This window comes from Anolis sagrei, chromosome 1 (genome assembly GCF_037176765.1).
Source record: "Anolis sagrei isolate rAnoSag1 chromosome 1, rAnoSag1.mat, whole genome shotgun sequence".
In the NCBI taxonomy this organism is placed as follows: Eukaryota; Metazoa; Chordata; class Lepidosauria; order Squamata; family Dactyloidae; genus Anolis; species Anolis sagrei.
In genome coordinates, this window is record NC_090021.1 from 120,312,952 (window position 1) to 120,331,649 (window position 18,698).

The 18,698-nt window shown below is 38.9% G+C and overlaps 1 protein-coding gene across 1 annotated transcript in view; it reads right to left on the reverse strand.

Annotated features, from left to right (window-relative positions):
* The window catches only part of TPO (thyroid peroxidase), a 93,651-nt gene that overhangs the window by 43,348 nt on the left and 31,605 nt on the right, over positions 1–18,698 (reverse strand). Inside the window, exons 3-8 of the mRNA XM_060772190.2 lie at positions 18,095–18,188; positions 16,519–16,591; positions 12,174–12,343; positions 10,422–10,554; positions 8,082–8,211; positions 6,633–6,839 (exon numbers count right to left, since the gene is read on the reverse strand). Coding sequence (XP_060628173.2) covers positions 6,633–6,839; positions 8,082–8,211; positions 10,422–10,554; positions 12,174–12,343; positions 16,519–16,591; positions 18,095–18,188 — 807 coding nt within the window. The remainder of the gene's footprint in view (positions 1–6,632; positions 6,840–8,081; positions 8,212–10,421; positions 10,555–12,173; positions 12,344–16,518; positions 16,592–18,094; positions 18,189–18,698) is intronic.

Below are 18,698 nucleotides of genomic sequence, written 5' to 3' on the forward strand. Positions count from 1 at the left end.
CTATTTTAAATAAAATATCATGACAATGCTGGCTTTTTAAATTAATTATTCCAGGGGCCATCAAATAGCTACCAGCTATTAAAATCATAATTAGCATCCTCAAGAGGGTTCTTCTGTTTGGAATAAAGGAATCCATCACTCTGAGGGTTATTTCTTTTTTCTTAAACTTCATGAAACTAGCATAGGGAAATAAAAGTTGGATAAAACAAACTTTAAGACCTGAATTTTTGCAGTGGCACAGAAACCTTTTCATGTTGTTTCTTCTAGCATCTTTCAAAACACAATCTATTCAAAGGTCTTGATCAGATCAGGAAATAACTTTTAAATTCCCAGTCATGTACCACTGCTTACACTTGTGTTTTAAGAAATATAAAATAAGAATGTGTGTTTGTGTTTAAAATTGTGGTAGATCACTGAGGGACATTTGGTTTGACAAATTAGCAGAGTAAGTGAGGAGGGTTCTGATGGCCTTCCAAAAGTTATTTTATTTTACCTACACCAGTCCTTTGAAGCATGGAAGGAGTGGTATTTCTGAATATCTCAAGGATTGCACACCCCCACCTGAGAAGAGCAGTAGAAAATTCCTGAGTTTGATACTGAAGCACTAAATCTAATTTTCAAAGAAGTCATGAAGAACTTATTACAACTATCCAATGATTAGAGTGCTGTCTTGCCCCTTGGTTGTTCATTCCCATGTCCTGATGGTCTTCCACCAGATCTAAGCCCAAATTTCAAAGACGATCTTCACAGTGATGACTCCATTCCCAAAACAGCACAATGGATAGCTCATTTAAAGTTCAGGTTAAAACCAAGAGCAGATTCATATTTCTTCCTTCTGTCATGGATGCTACCATTTAGGAGCCTTTCACACTACAATGTTCAACATTGTTGTTGTTATTGTTTATTTATTCAGTCGTTTCTGACTCTTTGTGACCTCATGGATCAGCCCATGACAGAGCTCTCTGTTGGCTGTGGCCACCTCCAGTTCCTTCAAAGTCAAACCAGTCATTTCAAGAATACCATCCATCCTTCTTGCCCTTGGTCGGCCTCTCTTCCTTTGTCCTCCCCCCCCCCCAGCATCATTGTCTTCTCCAAGCTTTCCTGTCTTCTCATGATGTGGCCAAAGTATGTCATCTTTGCCTGTAATATCCTTCCCTCATGTGAGCAGTCGGGCTTTATTTCCTGGAGTATGGACCGGTTGGATCTTTTTGCGGCCCAAGGCACTCTCAGAATTTTTCTCCAACATCACAATTCAAAATCGTCTCTCTTCCTTTGCTCAGTCTTCCTTATGGCCAGCTCTCACATACATAGGTTACTACGGGGAATATAATTGCTTTAACTATGCCAGTGTGATGTCTCTATTTTTCACTATTTTATTGAGATTGGCCATTGCTTTCCTCCCAAGAAGTAAATGCCTTCTGATTTCCCGGCTACAGTCTCTGTTTGCAGACATCTTTGCACCTAGGAATACAAAGTCTTGTCACTGCCTCCACGTTTTCTCCCTCTCTTTGCCAGTTATCTATCAGTCTCTGTTCAACACTGTAGTACTCTTATTCCATTTTAACTACCTTGCTGACATCCTATGAAATCCTGGGATCTGCAGTTAGGGAGCTCCAAGGCCTCACTTCCAATGATGGAACCATGGCAGTTACACTGGAATAGTAGCACTGTAACTGTGATAGGCCAGAATTGTGTGCTCTGACTAACTAAAGAGTTTCACATTGCCTTCTACCAGGAAGTGAGCCTCGGATTTCTATATGCAAAGCAAGTGCTCTATCGCTGAGCTGCAGCTCTTCTTCAGGGTACACAACTTATAACAAATGAATCCTAAACGACCTTGCCTCCAGCACATTTCTCATACCTAGTTCTTCCTGTCTTCCTTTTTGTATGATTTGTAAAATGTATGTGTTTACTGTCAGCAGCTCTTAATTCTGTCAGCATTTATTATTCAGAGCTCATTTGTTTGTTTCAGAAAATATGGTTCAAGTTCAGTGGTGGACTTCTCCCACAAGGAGGTGGTTAACTGGCTCCTTTTCTAAGCTATGATCCAAAACACATGAAAAGGCAGCAGCAGCTTGTGGTTTCCATGTAAATAGAGTGGGAAATCTGTTCTGGATTCTAGTTTGAACTTTAAAGGAGACATCTAAGGCAGAGTTTTCAAACTGTGATTGGACTTCAGCTCCAAAAATTCCTAACAGTTGGTAAGATGGCTGGGATTTCTGGGAGCTGAACTCCAAAACACCTGGAAGAGCAGAGTTTGAGAAACACTGATCTAAGGTGATCAGCCCTACCCTCAAAACCATGTAGCATGTAGCCCCCTTCTACACTGCCATATAATACAAATTATCAAGTCAGATAATCCACATTATATGCCTTGAATTGGGTTATTTGAGTCTACTCTGCCAAAAAATCCAATTGAAAGCAGATAATCCGTATTGTATATGACAATGTAGCAGTAGCCTTTGACAGTTCTGTTAAAGCTTGAATTAAAATTCTGATCTGATTCATTGCAGCACTGACATGTGGTCAATAGTTGCCATTGTGTGAGGTTGGTAATCACTTTTTAATCCATGTAAATCAGGTCTGCATAACTTGCAGCCCTTCAAATGTTTTGGACTTCAGCTCCCAGAATTCCTGGCCATTAGACAAGCTGGCTAGGGCTTCTGGGAGTTGGAGGCTCACAAATCTTGAGAGCAGTGAGTTGTGAAGGCCTGATATACATGTTTGATGTAGTGCAAGATGTCAGCTCATCTTTCTGTTTCAACAGAAAAATGCTCCTGTTTTCTAAGGTTACTCTTAGCATTACTTCAGAAAACTCGGCACTACCTTGACGGCCCCAGAAATAACTTGATTCTTGGAACTTGCTCTAATCTTATCATGAGAAATTTAAAGGAGAACAATTCATCTTTGAAGCATTCCTGGCTCAGTGTCAGCTATATTTCTTGTTGTGGCCCAATGACTTTCCCAATGATACAACAAATGTGGCTTTCATAATCAGTCTCTTATCAGGACCTGTGCCTAATGAGCAACTCTCTACATGATCCAAGATAGCCATTTCTTAAATGATTTTCAGTTTTCCGTCCAACAAATGAGGCAAACATGGGATGACTCAGCAAAGGCAGAAACCAATGATAGGAAAATCAGCTAGCTGAATCAAGGCAAGGGTCTGTGGTAAAATATACTACATCTTTGAGATTGATGGCCCAGGATCTGGAATTGAACGATACTTCCATAAGTGACCACTTCAAGGGCAGTTTATCAGAGGAGCTTCTGGATGAGCAAGCTCAGTCAGTTCTGCCCACAACTTTGGATTGAGATTAGTCTGTGCTTAGGTGGGCATCTGCAAACATGCAAGCTAGCTCATGGGCAAACTTGCTGAAGAGTTGCTTCCAGGGAAATCAATCAGTCTGCAAGTTTGGCTTCCAGAGCTCTAGATTCCTACTCTGCTGGTCATGGACTTTCTAATGAGTCAATGCAATTTGAAAATGTTTGGTCAATGGACTGTGATTGCATTGCGGCAATGTTGGTCACTAGACAAAGATCTGTCCAGCTAAGGGAAGGTGACCTGTCCCTTTGGGAAACAGATGTTCCAGGCTTGAAGGGGCTTAAAAGCCTGGTTGGAGGAAGACTGGAAATTGCTTAGTCCCTCTGTGATCCCAGATGGGATGTTGGCAGAGGCTTCTACATTGAGGCAATGATAGACAGTGGGGCATCCAACAATTTCATGGACTTTGCTTTTGCCATATCTGGCAAAATTCTGATAAACGCCTTGCTTGAGTCATATCTGGTCAAGAGCTTTAATGGGCAACTCTTGAAATCAGATCCTGTGACTCATCAGACCTGCCTGCTAACAATGGAAATCCAGGGCCATGTAGAACAGCTTTCCTTTTACTTGGCAGTGGTGCCTCACTTCCCGCTAATATTGGGAATGCCTCAGTTAGCTCAATATGATCCCCGCATCTCCTGGTTCTGGCATGAGGCCCGTTTTGTTTTGCAGAGTTATTGGAGTGGTCATGCAATGATCAGGTCTTCACTAAATTGGACTCGCATGGGTCTTATAATTTGATATGGATTTGGGCTGGAGATGAATGGAAGACTGTTTTTCAGACCCACTATGGACATTATGAGTACATATCCATGCCTTTTTGACATTGCAGGGCCTTTGCAGTCTTTCAACTAATCCTGGAATGATGTATTTTGGGATAACTTAGACAGGGTTTGTTATCATCTATCTTGACAACTTCTTGATTTATTCCCTAAATCAGCAGGTGCATGACATGCATGTTTGGGTAGTCCTTCAAAAGCTGCAAGAACGTAATTTGTATGCCAAGCTGGAGAAGTTTGCCTTTGGCCTCTCTGACGTGGGCTTCTTCGAGTATTGCATTTTGGCAAAGGGGATAGGGATGGACCCTGCCAAAGGGGAAGTCACTGTCTTCTGTCTAAGAACCGGAAATAAATCTGGCATTCCTTGGCTTTGCTAGCAATGATTTATCCCCAATTTTGCCAAGCTGGCGGACCTATTCAGATAACTTGTGTGAGGTAAAGTTCCTTTCCAGTGTACTCCTCAAGCACAACAGGCTTTCCAGCAATTGAAGGATCAGTTCATCTCAGAATCAATTTTGAAGCTTCCAGATCCTCTCCCCTCTTTGTAGTTCAGATGGATGCTATGGATGCATCTCTTGGAGCCATGCTTCTGCAGCCTTCTGGAAAACACTTCATACTGTGTGCCTTTTATTCTTGACAGCTACCTGCATCAGAGAGGAACTCAACCATGTGGGAGAAAGCACTGATGGCCATTAAAGCTGAATTCAAGGATTGGTGGCATCTTCTCAAAGGGGCCATGCCTCCAGTAGAGATGCACATAGACCATCAAAATCTGGAATATTTACAGGTTGCTTGGAAATGGAACCAATGACAGAGACATTTAGCCTTGTTTTTGAGAGGTTTAATTTCAGGGTAACAGATGTCTCCCACACACAAACCAATCAGGCAGATTCCCTATCTAGAAAACTAAACAATCTGTGCCAACAACTGGACCAGGCAGTGACATAGGGGAAAGAAGGCAAATTTTGCCTAAAAGGGCTAAGATCTACAAGGGGGCTTCTACAATAACTGTCTCTCTATGGAGTAAATCCTTCCCTGCTATTTTTTCCACCTGGTCAAGCATTCTGCAAGAGGCAGGGATGGATGAACATTTCTCTCATCTCTCATCATTTAAGCAAATGGAAATTTTACCAAACACCATCTTCCAGCTTTGTGCTACTTGGAAATCAGTCATAATCAGCATTGGAAACCAAGACTACAAAATCTTTCATGCAATTACAGTTTCCACAATCTGAATTCTGCCTTGGGGATGAAGAAGAGGCAATTAAATGATTGGCTCTTGTGGAGGCAAGAGGGAGTTCCTGACTGCTCAGGCCCAGCAGCAACCCTTACCAGAAACCATTGTGATATGGAGAATGAGAGGGAACAGTATGTTCCATCCTATGTCTATGGGCCACCCAAGCCCAGGTAATATGGGATGGCAGTGCAGACAGTTGTGGCCACTTCCATCTTGGAACCAGTTCAACTGTTCAGACAGGCGCAAAGTCAGGAGATACTTAAAAACTGTGCCAGAATTCAGAGTATCCACAGTCTTTGGTGAATGTAGGTCCAGTCTGCATTAAGACAACCTTGCCCTGTGTTACCCTGGATCTGCTCCAAGTGTTTGTTCACCACATGACTGACCTGAGGCCCTTCCACATTAAGTGATTAGTACAGATGTGATCCTGAAGCCAACTATGTATATTAACTGATGACAGGTGGAACAAGGTGGTGAATATTCCCCCTCAACCTATCTTGAAGCTTTGGGACATCTCTTTTGTTGGCCACTGGCTTTAAAGGGCAGGAAGGTCTTTGAGAGGCAGAAACAAGAGATTAATTCATTCATGGACAATGTAGGAGAAGGACAATCTCCTTCTCCTGCAGATGATGCTATTTCTGTCATTTACCACAGTTGGAAAAAAATTCAATGTGTATATCCTTATTTTAGATCTAGTAATACAGCCAATATTATACATTGATTAGATATATTATTATAATGATTCAACATCATCATAATAAAGTTTATTTCAATAAATAATTGAATAATTTTGCTGATGCCTATGTGACCTATTATGCTATGGAACTTTATATATATCTAGCTATGTAGCTGAGATGGTAAGAAACCTTAATGAGTAGCAAAGAGGTAAAACTGGACACAAATGTGCATTAGGTCCAATGCTATTCACATCAGGAATAATGTGATGACCGCATTGATCCCACTGTGTTCAATTGTTCATCAGGCACAAGTGTGCATAGGGCATTTCACTGATTCAGCTACAGAGTAAAGTAAAAGCAACCTTCTACTGGATACCAATATACACAAAGAATTTTTATTCCTGTATATGTAGGCGAATTTTTGAAAGCACAAGTCCTCAACAAGATTCCTAACATATGATCTGCTACAATGCTAAATATTAGTATCAGCAAAGTGTAAGGAGGTCTGCCTCTGGCATTGCAGAAACGGTCTACAAATGCCAGGACTGGCATTTTTTTCTCCTTATCCTCCTGTTTTCACATTCCCTAAAAACAAAACAAAAATGAAAAAATACCTGTATTGGAAAACATGGGTTTCTGTTTTCACATGTCATACTGCAGTCTGCTTCTCCTAGGATTGGAGGTCGGTTTATACTCTGTGGTGTGAAGGCAAGATCATGATCTATGTATTGTCCCCAGACAGTGATCATATCAGAATATTGTTCGTCTTCAGTGACAGCCTCATTAGAGACCTCAATAATTGTTCTAGTAACTTCACGTACCTGGAGAAACAAGAGTTCAATCTGTTGCCATGGAGCACACTCTTTGCAACTCATATAATGACAAACTAGTGAAAAGGAGCAAAAGGAGCAAAAGGAGCAAAGAACTCATCACTTTTGCCAAAGTACTTAATGTCACAACATTGTTCTAAAGGAGGTTTTGTTTTGCTTGCTGCTCCTGGCTTTTTTCCTTTAAGTTTTTGACAGCCTGATATTTCTGTTTGGAAATTTAAAGCTGAGATGCCATTTTCTCAAAGGCTGTTCAAATAGAGTTCTCTTACTATTTTTTTCATAACTTTGCTAAACTAGAAACTGATGTTTTAACTTCCAGTGAAGTAGCCTTGTGTCTGCTTAAGTAGCAGATCTATGAGATGTGAGTTCAACTAGGAGAATTAAACTTTTCCTCTGCTTACTTATACCTGAATTCATAATTTGCATGTTTCCTCTAGATACTTGCTTTAACATTAGATATAAACTATACACTATGCAACAGATGCATTCATGGATCTGTGGGTGCCAGCAGAACCGAACTACTACATTAGAAAAGGAACAATATATCTATGGATGCTCCTAGCCACATGCAAAGTGCACTCTAGCCTTAGTGATGCAGGTCAATGCAGTCACACCTCATATATCCTATGTGGATGAATGTCTATAACCTTCCAAGGCCTACACAACCATTCAAGTCTTGGCTTCAGGAAAAGAAAGATATTATCTGCTGAAGGTCTATCTCTTTTTAAAACAATCTTTTGTGAGCCTTCTACTTTCCCCTACACAGTTCATTTTTCTTAATAATGGTGAGGAGAAATGCTCTTTGTTATCAGGGACCCTGATAAAGCAGTGTGGGCATCCAATTTTAGATTTTGCATTCAATGCAGCAATGGCAGGAACAAGAGAGGCAGAGGCATACATGCAAGGACATTGGGGCAGGGGATTCTGCCCCTTACAGGTACTTCTGCGCTGCTGAGGTTTAATGCATGTACAGGGCTTTTGCAGAACTGTTTTGGATGCCAAATGAAGACATCTCTGTTCTCGATGACTTTTGAAACTGCTTTACATCTTTTTATGCTGCTTCTGGTTCCTGTTTAATTCCAGTTTGGCTAACATATATAAAGTTTTATTATTGAATTTTGCTTTTCATTGTGCTTCATTATTTCTGCCTGCATGAAAATCTTTGTTGAAAGAAGGCATAAAGCTTATTAAATAAATCAATAAATAATTTTAATAATTGCACAGTCTACTGACCGGAGGCAATGGGAATCCATTATGTAAGAAACCAGGATTCCATCCTTTTGGTTGACTTAGTCCATCTTCATAAACTGGAGGAAGCCATCTAGCCAGAGCTGTGTTAGAAGCTCCCCATCTGGGATGGTCCCTATATAAGTAAAAGATGATTTGGAGCAGAAAAAGTTGTCAACATGGTATAATGGTTTGGGTGTTGGGTAGACTCTGGGAGTCAAGGGTTTGAATCTTTGCTCAATCATAGAAACCTATTGGATAACTTTTGGGCAAGTCCAGTGCTATTACCTTTAGGCGAAGGCAATGGCAAACCTCCTTTGCATAAATCTTGCCAAGAACATCTGGGGCTATGGTCCCCTTAAGTCAGAAGTGACTTGAATGGTCCTCACAGCAACAAATAAGTAAAAGAGTAGCATACCTTCCAAATGTAACAGTTTTAAAATGTTTTTTGTTCATATGTTTGCTTAATGAATTTGTTTGTTTGGCCCTCAAGGGAATTTCGGACTCATCTGTCTGTAGCTAGAAGTTAGTGAGATACACCTGAGGGAACATACATGACCTGTCTCTTGTGTAGGGTAATTTCACACTTGTACATATTTAGTGAAATGGTGTCAGTGTTGCAACAAAATTACAATCTCTTCATATATTAGGGCAAGGTTTATCAAGCTCTGGCAACTGAATAGTGAGAAGGGAGACGGCATAGGGCAAGAACCATTGCGTTATTTCATCTCCTGTTCTCCTTCACTTATCACTCAGCCCTTGGATATTGCCTCAGGGCCTCATTCCTCTTACAGAATTGTAGTACTATTACTCCACTTTAGCTGCCATGGCTCCATCCTATGGGGTCCTGGGATGGGTAATTTGGTGAAACATAAAGCTCTCTAGCTGAGAATCCTTAGGCTTCCATAGGATAGAGTCGTGGCTGGTAAAACTGAATAGTTATACTATAATTCTGTAGAGGAAATAGGTCCCTTTTTCTCTGCTGAGAACCTCATGTGACTCCTCAAACGATAGCAAATGAACCAACTAAACATACAGCAAAGTACTATGAAGCGTGTTGAATGAGGGACCTCATAATTCCAATCAAGCTTCTCTGAGGCTTTAAAGATGACTAATGGAAATGTGTGACTTGAATAGTACTGTGAAAATTCAAATCTTGGTAACTGATGTTTACTGGAGGATATATGCTAAGTGAAAAACATATACTGGGGGATGTATGCAAAGCACAGTCGAATACATAATACTTTTGGTATATAACAGTTCAGAAAGGCAGAGAAAGAGAAAGTAGATATTCAGGCTGTTGGTCCTACACATACATTGCTGTGGGACACTAAATAGGGAACAATTAATTTATTAATACTTCATTGATTTTCAGTATACCAAAGGGCTCAATTTGCAAAGCCATGTGAGACAGTTGTATGTTTAATTAATGGCAGTAATTCACACTTGAAGTTTGACGTACGCTTAATAAAGCATTCAAATTAGTTACAGTTGATCGTCTTTATTGAAATGGCATAAAGTACTGCACATAGTGTTATTTCACTCAATTAAAAGTAATGATATGTTAATTTAACAGCTTAACCAGTGCTTTTCTTCCTGATTGCTTTAATATTTTAACAGATCACTGGAATGTTACTGGGTCTTTCCATGAATTTCTCTAACAAAAGGAAAGGAAATAGGAAAGGAAAGGAAAGAAGGCTTTCCCATTAATTCACTGAGCCACCAGTACAGTAGTTACATGCCTTGTGCAGATGAATTTGTTTCCTCGTTGAAAATGGCATGACGATTTCTAATGGTCTCTCTTGTGAGGATCGAGGGAGAACTTCAGAGATACTTAGGTCAGGTTGGGAAGATAACAATAAGTGAGGAAGGGGATGTCTGGATCTACTGTGTCCATAGGTATTCCTAATAATCCCCATGACATAGAGATAATGTGTTATGTCCTTTATTTCCAATGGAAGCGTTGCAAAATGAACCGAGATATTGCAAAATGAACCCCATGGGCAAGGAAAAGGAGCCAATAATTATTTGACTGCAACTTCCACCCTGGAGGCAAGAGTTCATTAAGGCTTTGGATGAAATGGAGCCTCCAAGAGAAGATTGAGCTTGCATTAGGAACCACATTAATAGATGTGCAGTGAAGCATATCTTGCTAATTTGAAATTTCCTTGAGCAAACTAAATTTTGAGCAATCTCAAATGACGTAATTCTTGAGAGTTTCAATGAGAAGCAAAGCAAGACAATGGAGAAGAAGAGAGATCAAAATAGAAGTGAGGAAGGCAACCCTAAAACCAAATGTTTGTCACTCAAGGTGATGCAGAAACATTCTTAAACTATACGGTATACCTGTTATTGCAAGCTCCAGTGATATGTCTATATTTACTAGTCATGCAGTTCTCTACACATTTTGGTGGTAGCATATAATGAAGGCATCCAGACACATTAGAAAGCATCATGAGAACATCAGTGGACAATAGGCCTGGAAACAAAGACAAAGTTTTTAATGTCCACATTTGACTAACTGGGTCACATCTTGAAGTGGATTTGATTGTCATTTCTTTAAGGTAGCAGATTGCACCTGGCTACATCACTGCAGGATATAAATAACCTTTCTCTGCAAGCCTGACATGATGAAGTGTCAACACAAGTGGTAACTAAGGACAAATAATCCATCATCATCATCACCATCGACTCTCCGTTTGCCCCCTCCTGTTCCTGGTACCCAAGTGCAACCAAGAAATGACCAACTTAGGTCTTAAGAAGACCTTTAGTTCCTTCCATCCCTTTCCAGCTGACTCTTAACAGTAGATAAACAGTATCAAAAACTATGTTTTTGAGCACATTCTTCATGGGGATATTAATGCAAGTATGTGTGCATTACCAAATTGCTGTTGTGCTGCAGTATACACACAGTCCCCAAGTTGCAAACAAGATAGGTTCTGTAGTTTTGTCTTTAAGCTGAATTTGTATGCAAGTTGGAACAGGTACATTTTTAAAGTGTAACATAAAGAGAGATAGATGAGAGAGAGATGTATGCAAGTTGGAACAGGTACATTTTTAAAGTGTAACATAAAGAGAGAGAGATGAGAGAGAGAGAGAGAGAGATTTTGTGTGTGTGTTTTGGATAGCATAGAGGAAAGGCTAAAACCCCTGTGGTGTTTGCTTTGCTGTCTGTGCCCCTGTTCAGAAGATTTTGTCTCACTTTTTGTCCCTGTGATAACTGGATTCTGAAAAAAAATGGCTTGTTGTGGAAACAAAGATTGGTGATAAAGCTTCAGTTGAGACTGCTTCTCCCCTGAAAACTCTTTCAGGGATGAATTTCCCTTCCGAGGGGTAGACACTTCCTGTTGTCTCTTCCAATTTGTAACTAGGAGTCGATTGTAAGTTGGATGTTTGTAACTTGGGGACTGCTTGTATACACATACAGGGTCTGGTTACGGTATCTTATATCTTTACTTTTTTATTCATTCATTTTTTTTCAGTTATGAGGATAAGATCACATCCTGTGTTTTTATTCTGAATAGTTTACATATTGTCCTGGTATTTTCATGGAAGAAGTCAATACATTTTAATTTGAGGATGTTTTGTTGCTTTTATTGGACTATTACAGTTGATTTTCTTTTATCAGACAAAAATGCAGATGAAAGCATCAGTTACAGAAACAGCTTTAGCAGCTCAGAATGCTGATTTGCCTATTTGCATGAATTTTCCTGGAAATTGATAGAAATAGAAGGTGTTCCTAAAGCCAAGTACCTAAGGCATCAAATATATCTGTGCAAACTTTAGTTTCTAATAAACTGTATAAAAACCTAACCAACCATACAGTTTTAAATAGTCTCAAGAAGAAGTTGAGACTATTTTCATGACTGACACATGGATACAAGTGTCCTTATTATATGGAGAATCTGAATTTCTTTTCTTGAATGCCTTTTTTAACAGTTCAAATGTGATCTGGGGGTTTAAAGCCTGCATATGAATTTAAGTCCTACCTGAAGCAAAATAACACTAAAATAAAACTGGGTCTGCCTTCAATCTAGAAGACTAATTTCCAAGAATTCACAGGGACCATTTCTAGCATATTTTTGTGTATTTATTTACCATTTGGTGGCAGTGAACGTTTATACTTTGAGTGAAGTTTTTCTTTCAGGTCTTGTATTGAAGCTTCCATTTTTTCAGCTGCTTGAGAGATAGCCCGAGTCTCTTCTTCTAGATATTTGGGAAAAGCCAGAAAGTAGCTGGGAGCCTTTGTTTCCTGTCTTTGGAGAAGACTGCAAAAACAGATGGAAATACTATTGATTAAGGAATGGACAAGTCTTCATTACACTGACATCTGATTTGCATGGGGAAAAGGAAGAAGGAGAAAGGGCTTACTTTGTTTGCCTGAACAAGTGCTGTTCTATTTCCAATAGAAAGGATGAGATGTACTTGCCACTTCATTGCATACCTGAATAGCATTTGGGAAAACGAGCTATTGCTTACGTACGTCTTATCAGGAGTCTATGTCTTCTTTCCATGATCTTTGGCACCATTTCTGCTGATACTAATTTTCTTTTCCTTGAATGGAATATTTGCGGTGGATATGTGGAGTTATGACAATCATATCAGAGAAGCACAGGTGTTGATGGACTGGCACTGAACAACTCTACAGAAAATGTTAAGATGTCCCTTGCATACCTAAACATAAATATGCACATACACCCACCTGAGTTAAAGTATGTTTCTCAGAGAGGTACTAAAGTATGCTTCTTTGAGATGTAGTAGTACTTCAGAGCGTTACTAAAGTATGCTCTTTACAAAAGTGTTAAGGATCTGAATATGCTCCTTGGAGATATATTAGTACTTCATGAGGTACTAAAGTATGCTTCACAGAGAGGTGCTAAGTACCTTGGAGGAGTACCAAGCCTCCTTCATGGGGGAATGTAGATCGGATTCTTACTATCATGGATCTAGGGTGCACTGTGCTGGTGGGCAACATAACCTGACTAAAATGTCCAAAACTATATGCCCCTGTCCCTGGGCCCAAAAAATAGGAAGCAGATGGACATTTACTTCTGGCTTTGGATTTTATGTTTAATGTTAAGCAGAGCCAGGATATCTATTCACAAGGTGAATCAGTACTCTTGGGGACTTTGAGGTGGTTTACTTTTGGGGGCTAGAAAAGAGGCAGTTGAGTGGCTAAGGCCACATGAACAGCCTAAGAGAGCTGTATGTGGCTCCAGGATTGCAATTTGTATGTTGGACTTTTCCCATTCATTTATTTCAGTCTTAGTGATTGTGTGGAAACTGACAATGTTTACTGACATTCTCAAATAGTGGTTTCTTCTCTTCAATTTCCCATTTCTTTAAATATCATATAGTCACTGATTGCCTCCTGCACCCCATCCATTCCTCAAAATATTCCACTGAGCACTCTACTAACATGATAGGAAGCAACATGGATAAATTCAGCCCATACAACTGCAAATTTGGGGCCATGTACATCTAAAAAAAAAGAATAATGATACACATACATTTATTTTAAATCTGAGGGCCCTTCCACAAAGTCCTATATCCCAGAATATCAAAGCAGAAAATCCCATAATATCTGTTTTGAACTGGGTTATCTAAGTCTATACACATATAATGGGGGATTTTCTGCCTTGATATTCTGGGATATAGGATTGTGTGGAAGGGCCCTAAGTCACATTCTTCCTTCAATTACAAGTGAGAAAATTCTGCTTAGGTATCATTCAGATAGGACTATGTCTGCTGCTGGCATGTTATTTCTAGAGGATTATTTAACCTTTCAACATTGGCAGTGTCTATGATTATTGTAGCAAAGGCAGTGTACTACCAAAGAACTATGGTTTGATGTATGAAAGGGGGGCTAAAATAATTAAACGACTGGAAAAAGGCACGTTTATTCACATGACCACTATTCAAGTTCAAACATAGGTCACAAATGAAATCTAATTTTGTTCACTCAGGGAAAGACTTTCAAAACTTAGTTCATAAAATCAGCAAATATGACCCCGAAACATAACTGTATATGGAATGAGTAAGAGTTTCCCAATTTAAACTGGATGAGAAACTGCCTCTTGAACGGAGAAGTGCTTTTTTGTTCTCAAGGACAGCACTACAGCTCATTTGTATTGGACTGCCACTTTCTTCAATTATTTGTGAGCTAAACATTTGAGTGTTCACAGTGCTGGGAATGAGGTTACTTTTTCAAGATCAAATCTTCTGAAATAGTACATATTTTCTCCCTCCTTCCCATTCACACTGCAGCATTTGGTACTGATTAAATTCTTGATCCCAAAATAGCCTTGATGCTTCAGATCACAGTTTCTCAAAATTTGGTAAAGCAGACTTTTCTAGGACTTAAATGTTTTGGAAACTCTTACAAAGAACATTCTTGGTTATAAAACTGATGTTTTGTTGGATAGCCTGAGATTACTTCAAACTGTATACTGCAAAGTGGAAAAAATCACTCTCAGATGTAATTAAAATTGTTTGCAAGGAGTGAAGCAGAGATGATCCCAGATGGCATACTGCGAGCTCCAGCAATCAAAAAAGCATTGTATACCTATGTTATCTTTTCCCTCTGGTATTTTTTCCTGCTGAGAAAAGAATGGAAGGAACAATAAGAATACATGGAAGAATTAAAAATGGAAAGTCAAAGCAGTGTTGACTTGTATAAAATTCTGTGTCTGCAGGAAGAAGGTTGTACTGGGAAGCGTCTTTAAATATGAGGACAATGCTGTACTTGAGAACAAAGCAGAATGATAGTCATTCAGTTTCTGGTCCATATGATATTCTGTTCCAGGGGTAGGAATCATGAGACCATCCAGATATTGTTAAAGTGGAGCTCACAAGAGCTTATCTGGCATAACCGGTGGTGAGAAATGCTGAATGCTACAGTCCAACAATTTTGGGCAGGCACCATGTTTCTTAACTGTCTTCTATTCAGTGTTTTATGGGCAGGATAAAACCAATGAGAATAGATATTCCATTATATAAACTGAACCCTTTGCACAGTTGTGGGGTATCTGAGTACTCCTTGTATTGTTCTGAAGACATCTGAGTAATTGATTCATCTATGGTTAATTCCAATCTAATCCAAAATAAGACTGGTGGAAAAGGAAGTAGCTATTTTCTGGGATGTTCTCTCTGATGGTAACATAGCAGATTCCAGATATACAGATCCTACCATTCAGTATTAAAATGCTATTCTACATTTTCCCCCTTAATAGATTTTCCCTGGTAAAGAAAATACATGGGGAAAACAGTGAATGCACACAGGAGTCTCCAAATAGAAAACATTGACAGAGACACCCATTCATTTCTATGAATGAGTCAATGTAAATGCACATCTCTGTGTTCCTATTTTCACTCACCTACTCTCCATTGCGTTCCACTGCCCAATTTGCTTTAATTCTTCTTTTAATTGACCTCTGCCTTATTGCTCATGGAAGTCTTTAACAGCCTTTCACTCTTCCTCCCTAATATTTTCTTTAATTTTATGGTCTTTCAAAATATATTTATTTATTTATTTATTTATGGCATTTGTAGCCCGCCTTTCTCACCCTTATAGAGACTCAAGGCGGCTTACAAAAATTGGCAGAATTTAAATGTACATTCATAAAGTACAATTAAAAACATTCAATCTAATATGATAAAAACCATATAAATCATTAAAATCATTAAAAGCATATAACCAGCAATGTCGTCATGTTAAAATCATTGTCCAGCAGCATTGTCTAGTCATTTCGTGTTCATTCTTCCTGTTTCATAATTATTTATTCTGCTGCATTTCCAAACGCTTGTTCAAAGAACCAAGTTTTACTCTCTTTCTGAAGGTCAGGAGGGAGGGGGCCGATCTAATATCCCTAGGGAGGGAGTTCCACAGCCGAGGGGCCACCACTGAGAAGGCCCTGTCTCTCGTCTTCACCAGACGCACTTATCCACAGTTTCCTTTCCCACTGTGCCCCCTTTAATTTTAACAAAACCCGATTATAATCAGAGAACAACCTGGGTAATATTTCCACCTTTTGGTATTAATGGCCTGCTTCTTTGTTGCATTTTGTAGATTTGAGTTAATGAATTTTAGGTATGGGAGACCTCTGTTCATGTAGCCTGCAAGTAGCACTCATCTAAAACTAGCCTGAGATATTTTGCTGCCTGAGCTAAGGGACAAATGGCATTCTTCCCATGTTCTGTACATGTATACCATGTACAGAACATTATTAGGATGAATGTTAAACAACACTTCAAAACTGGCGATGGACTGGGTCACTCATGACTGGATAGAAAAGGCATGCTTATTGTACACAAAGACACACAGAGCTCTATCCTCAAATACTTTCTGTTGTGCTTCCTATCTTCCAACATTGACACTCTAGTTCAATTGGCCTTATATGCCACTTATTTCCCCACTTATATACCTCTTATTATTATTTTTTACCTCTCTTTGCCTTTGTTTGTTTCTTCTTCTGTTTCCTGTGCAGTCCTTTTAACTTCATTTTCTTTTGTTTCTCCTACACATAGAAAAGTAGAATTAATACAATATTAGGGCACATTTGTAATAGCAACTGCATTATGCTGTGATAAGGATAAGATTAATTTGGATTTATGGAATGAAAAGCTAGTGTCATGTGATTGTATCAGAAAATGATACGTTTTTCTCTTCACATGTTACTCACCAAAGTATCCATTATCTGAGATGCTTAGAACCAGAATTATTTTAGACCCCCCCCCCCCATTTTGGAATATCTGTATTTCCATATATATACATAATAGGATAATTTGCAGGTGGGATCCAAGACTAAACAAGAAATTCATTTATGTTTCAACCGCACCTTATATGCATAGTGTGAAGGCATTTAATACAATATTTTAATAATGTTGTGCAAATAATAAGATAGGTATAGATATAAACGTCAGAAGGCAAAGATGTCATTACTCTAGCCACCCTTCTGGATAATTTCAGAGTTTGAATTACCAGATAAGGGATACTCAACTTATCTAGAATTCTCTGTAAACAAGAGCCAATATTATGCAGAGGAAACCAGGAAATTTCAAGTAGGATGATGAGTTTCACAAGATATCAGAAAAAAGGTAAACAACAACAAAAAAAGCATCTTCTTCAGTAACTCTATAGCAGTGTTTTTCAACTTTGGTCTTCAACTCCCATAATTCCTGACTTTTGGCAAAGCTAACTGGGTCTTCTGGGAGTTGAAGCCCAAGGTTGTGTCTACACTCAGCAGTTCTCTGGCAGAGCTTCCTGGTGAAACCACACTTCTGATAACATGGCACAAGGCCTGGCATGACATCACAGAAATGCAATATCACAAGCAAGTCTTTGGAAGAGAGCATATTGCTGTTGTTAATGTAGACAGTGGCTCCGGGGGAGTCAATGCTCTAAATCCAGTTGCCAGTTAAAACCCATAGAATTTAGGAGGCTTGCATCCATGTCAGTTTTCTATTTAGCAATTTGCAATAGCAATTGTTATTTAGACCTGTGTCTTTAATATAATAGCTGCAATGCTCCACTTATTTGATAACACAAGTGAACAGAAACAGGAATGTTACTCTAACATTAGGCCTGCTTAAACCCGAAGAATGACATCCAACAAACTGCAACCATTACATTTTACCCCACTCCCAAACTGTATAAACATGCTTTATAGCCTGAGGCTTTAATATCACTCTGTACTGCATCCAAAGAAGTAGGTTTATATCCTCAAAAGGTCACGTTAAAATAAACACCAGTTAGTGTCTCTCCCTCCCTTCCATAGTTACTTCTTTGAAAATTAAGCAAGATACTTATATCTTTTAAATGTTCTAGGTATGGAAAAGAACTTCACTCCTCCTGCTGCAAAACCTAGGAAATAAATCCCTTAAAAAAATCTCAATAGAGAAAAGTTTTATTTCTTGGAAAAATTGAGGTTTTTGCAAATATATTGATTGCTTCCTATGACACAGTATTCTATCGCTGCCCCACTGCAAAAGATATGAAATATTTTCTTTTTTTAACTTACCGAATAACTCATTTCTGCCCTCTGGAACAAAAGCAAGGAAAACAGCCATGGTGGCCATTGTTATTGAAATCATGAAGAAAATGAATACTTTCATCTGAAAGATAATGAAAACACTACAGCAAATGTCTGTTAGGATTACGGTTTAGCAAAGCAGTATATGCATGCATGCAAATTGTTTTCTGGTTGTGTACAATGTGATCCTCTTTCAGGCTCTTTAAATATTCAAATAATCAGAAGTTTAACATTCTCTTTTCAATGTCTGTGAAAACTCAGATCAAAAGAATTTACGACAAACAGAGTCTGGGACTTGGGTTTCATCAACATAGGAATCACAAACACACAGGGGAGCTCGAGTGACAAGCCATGTTTCAAGTAAGAGGCTTCCCATTTTCACAAGAAACTTTTTACAAAGTTTAAAAGGTTAGTTCATTATGTCTTATCTGCTTTAAAATTGCTTGAAAACTTTTTAGATTGGAAACTCATACAAGATCTCAGTTCTAGAGGAATCCCATTAAAGTTAATGAGCCCATCCTTGAAGAAGTAGCTTACAGATGGCAGTAAATAAATAAAGTTCCAAATGAATTAACATACTTACTGCTAAGCC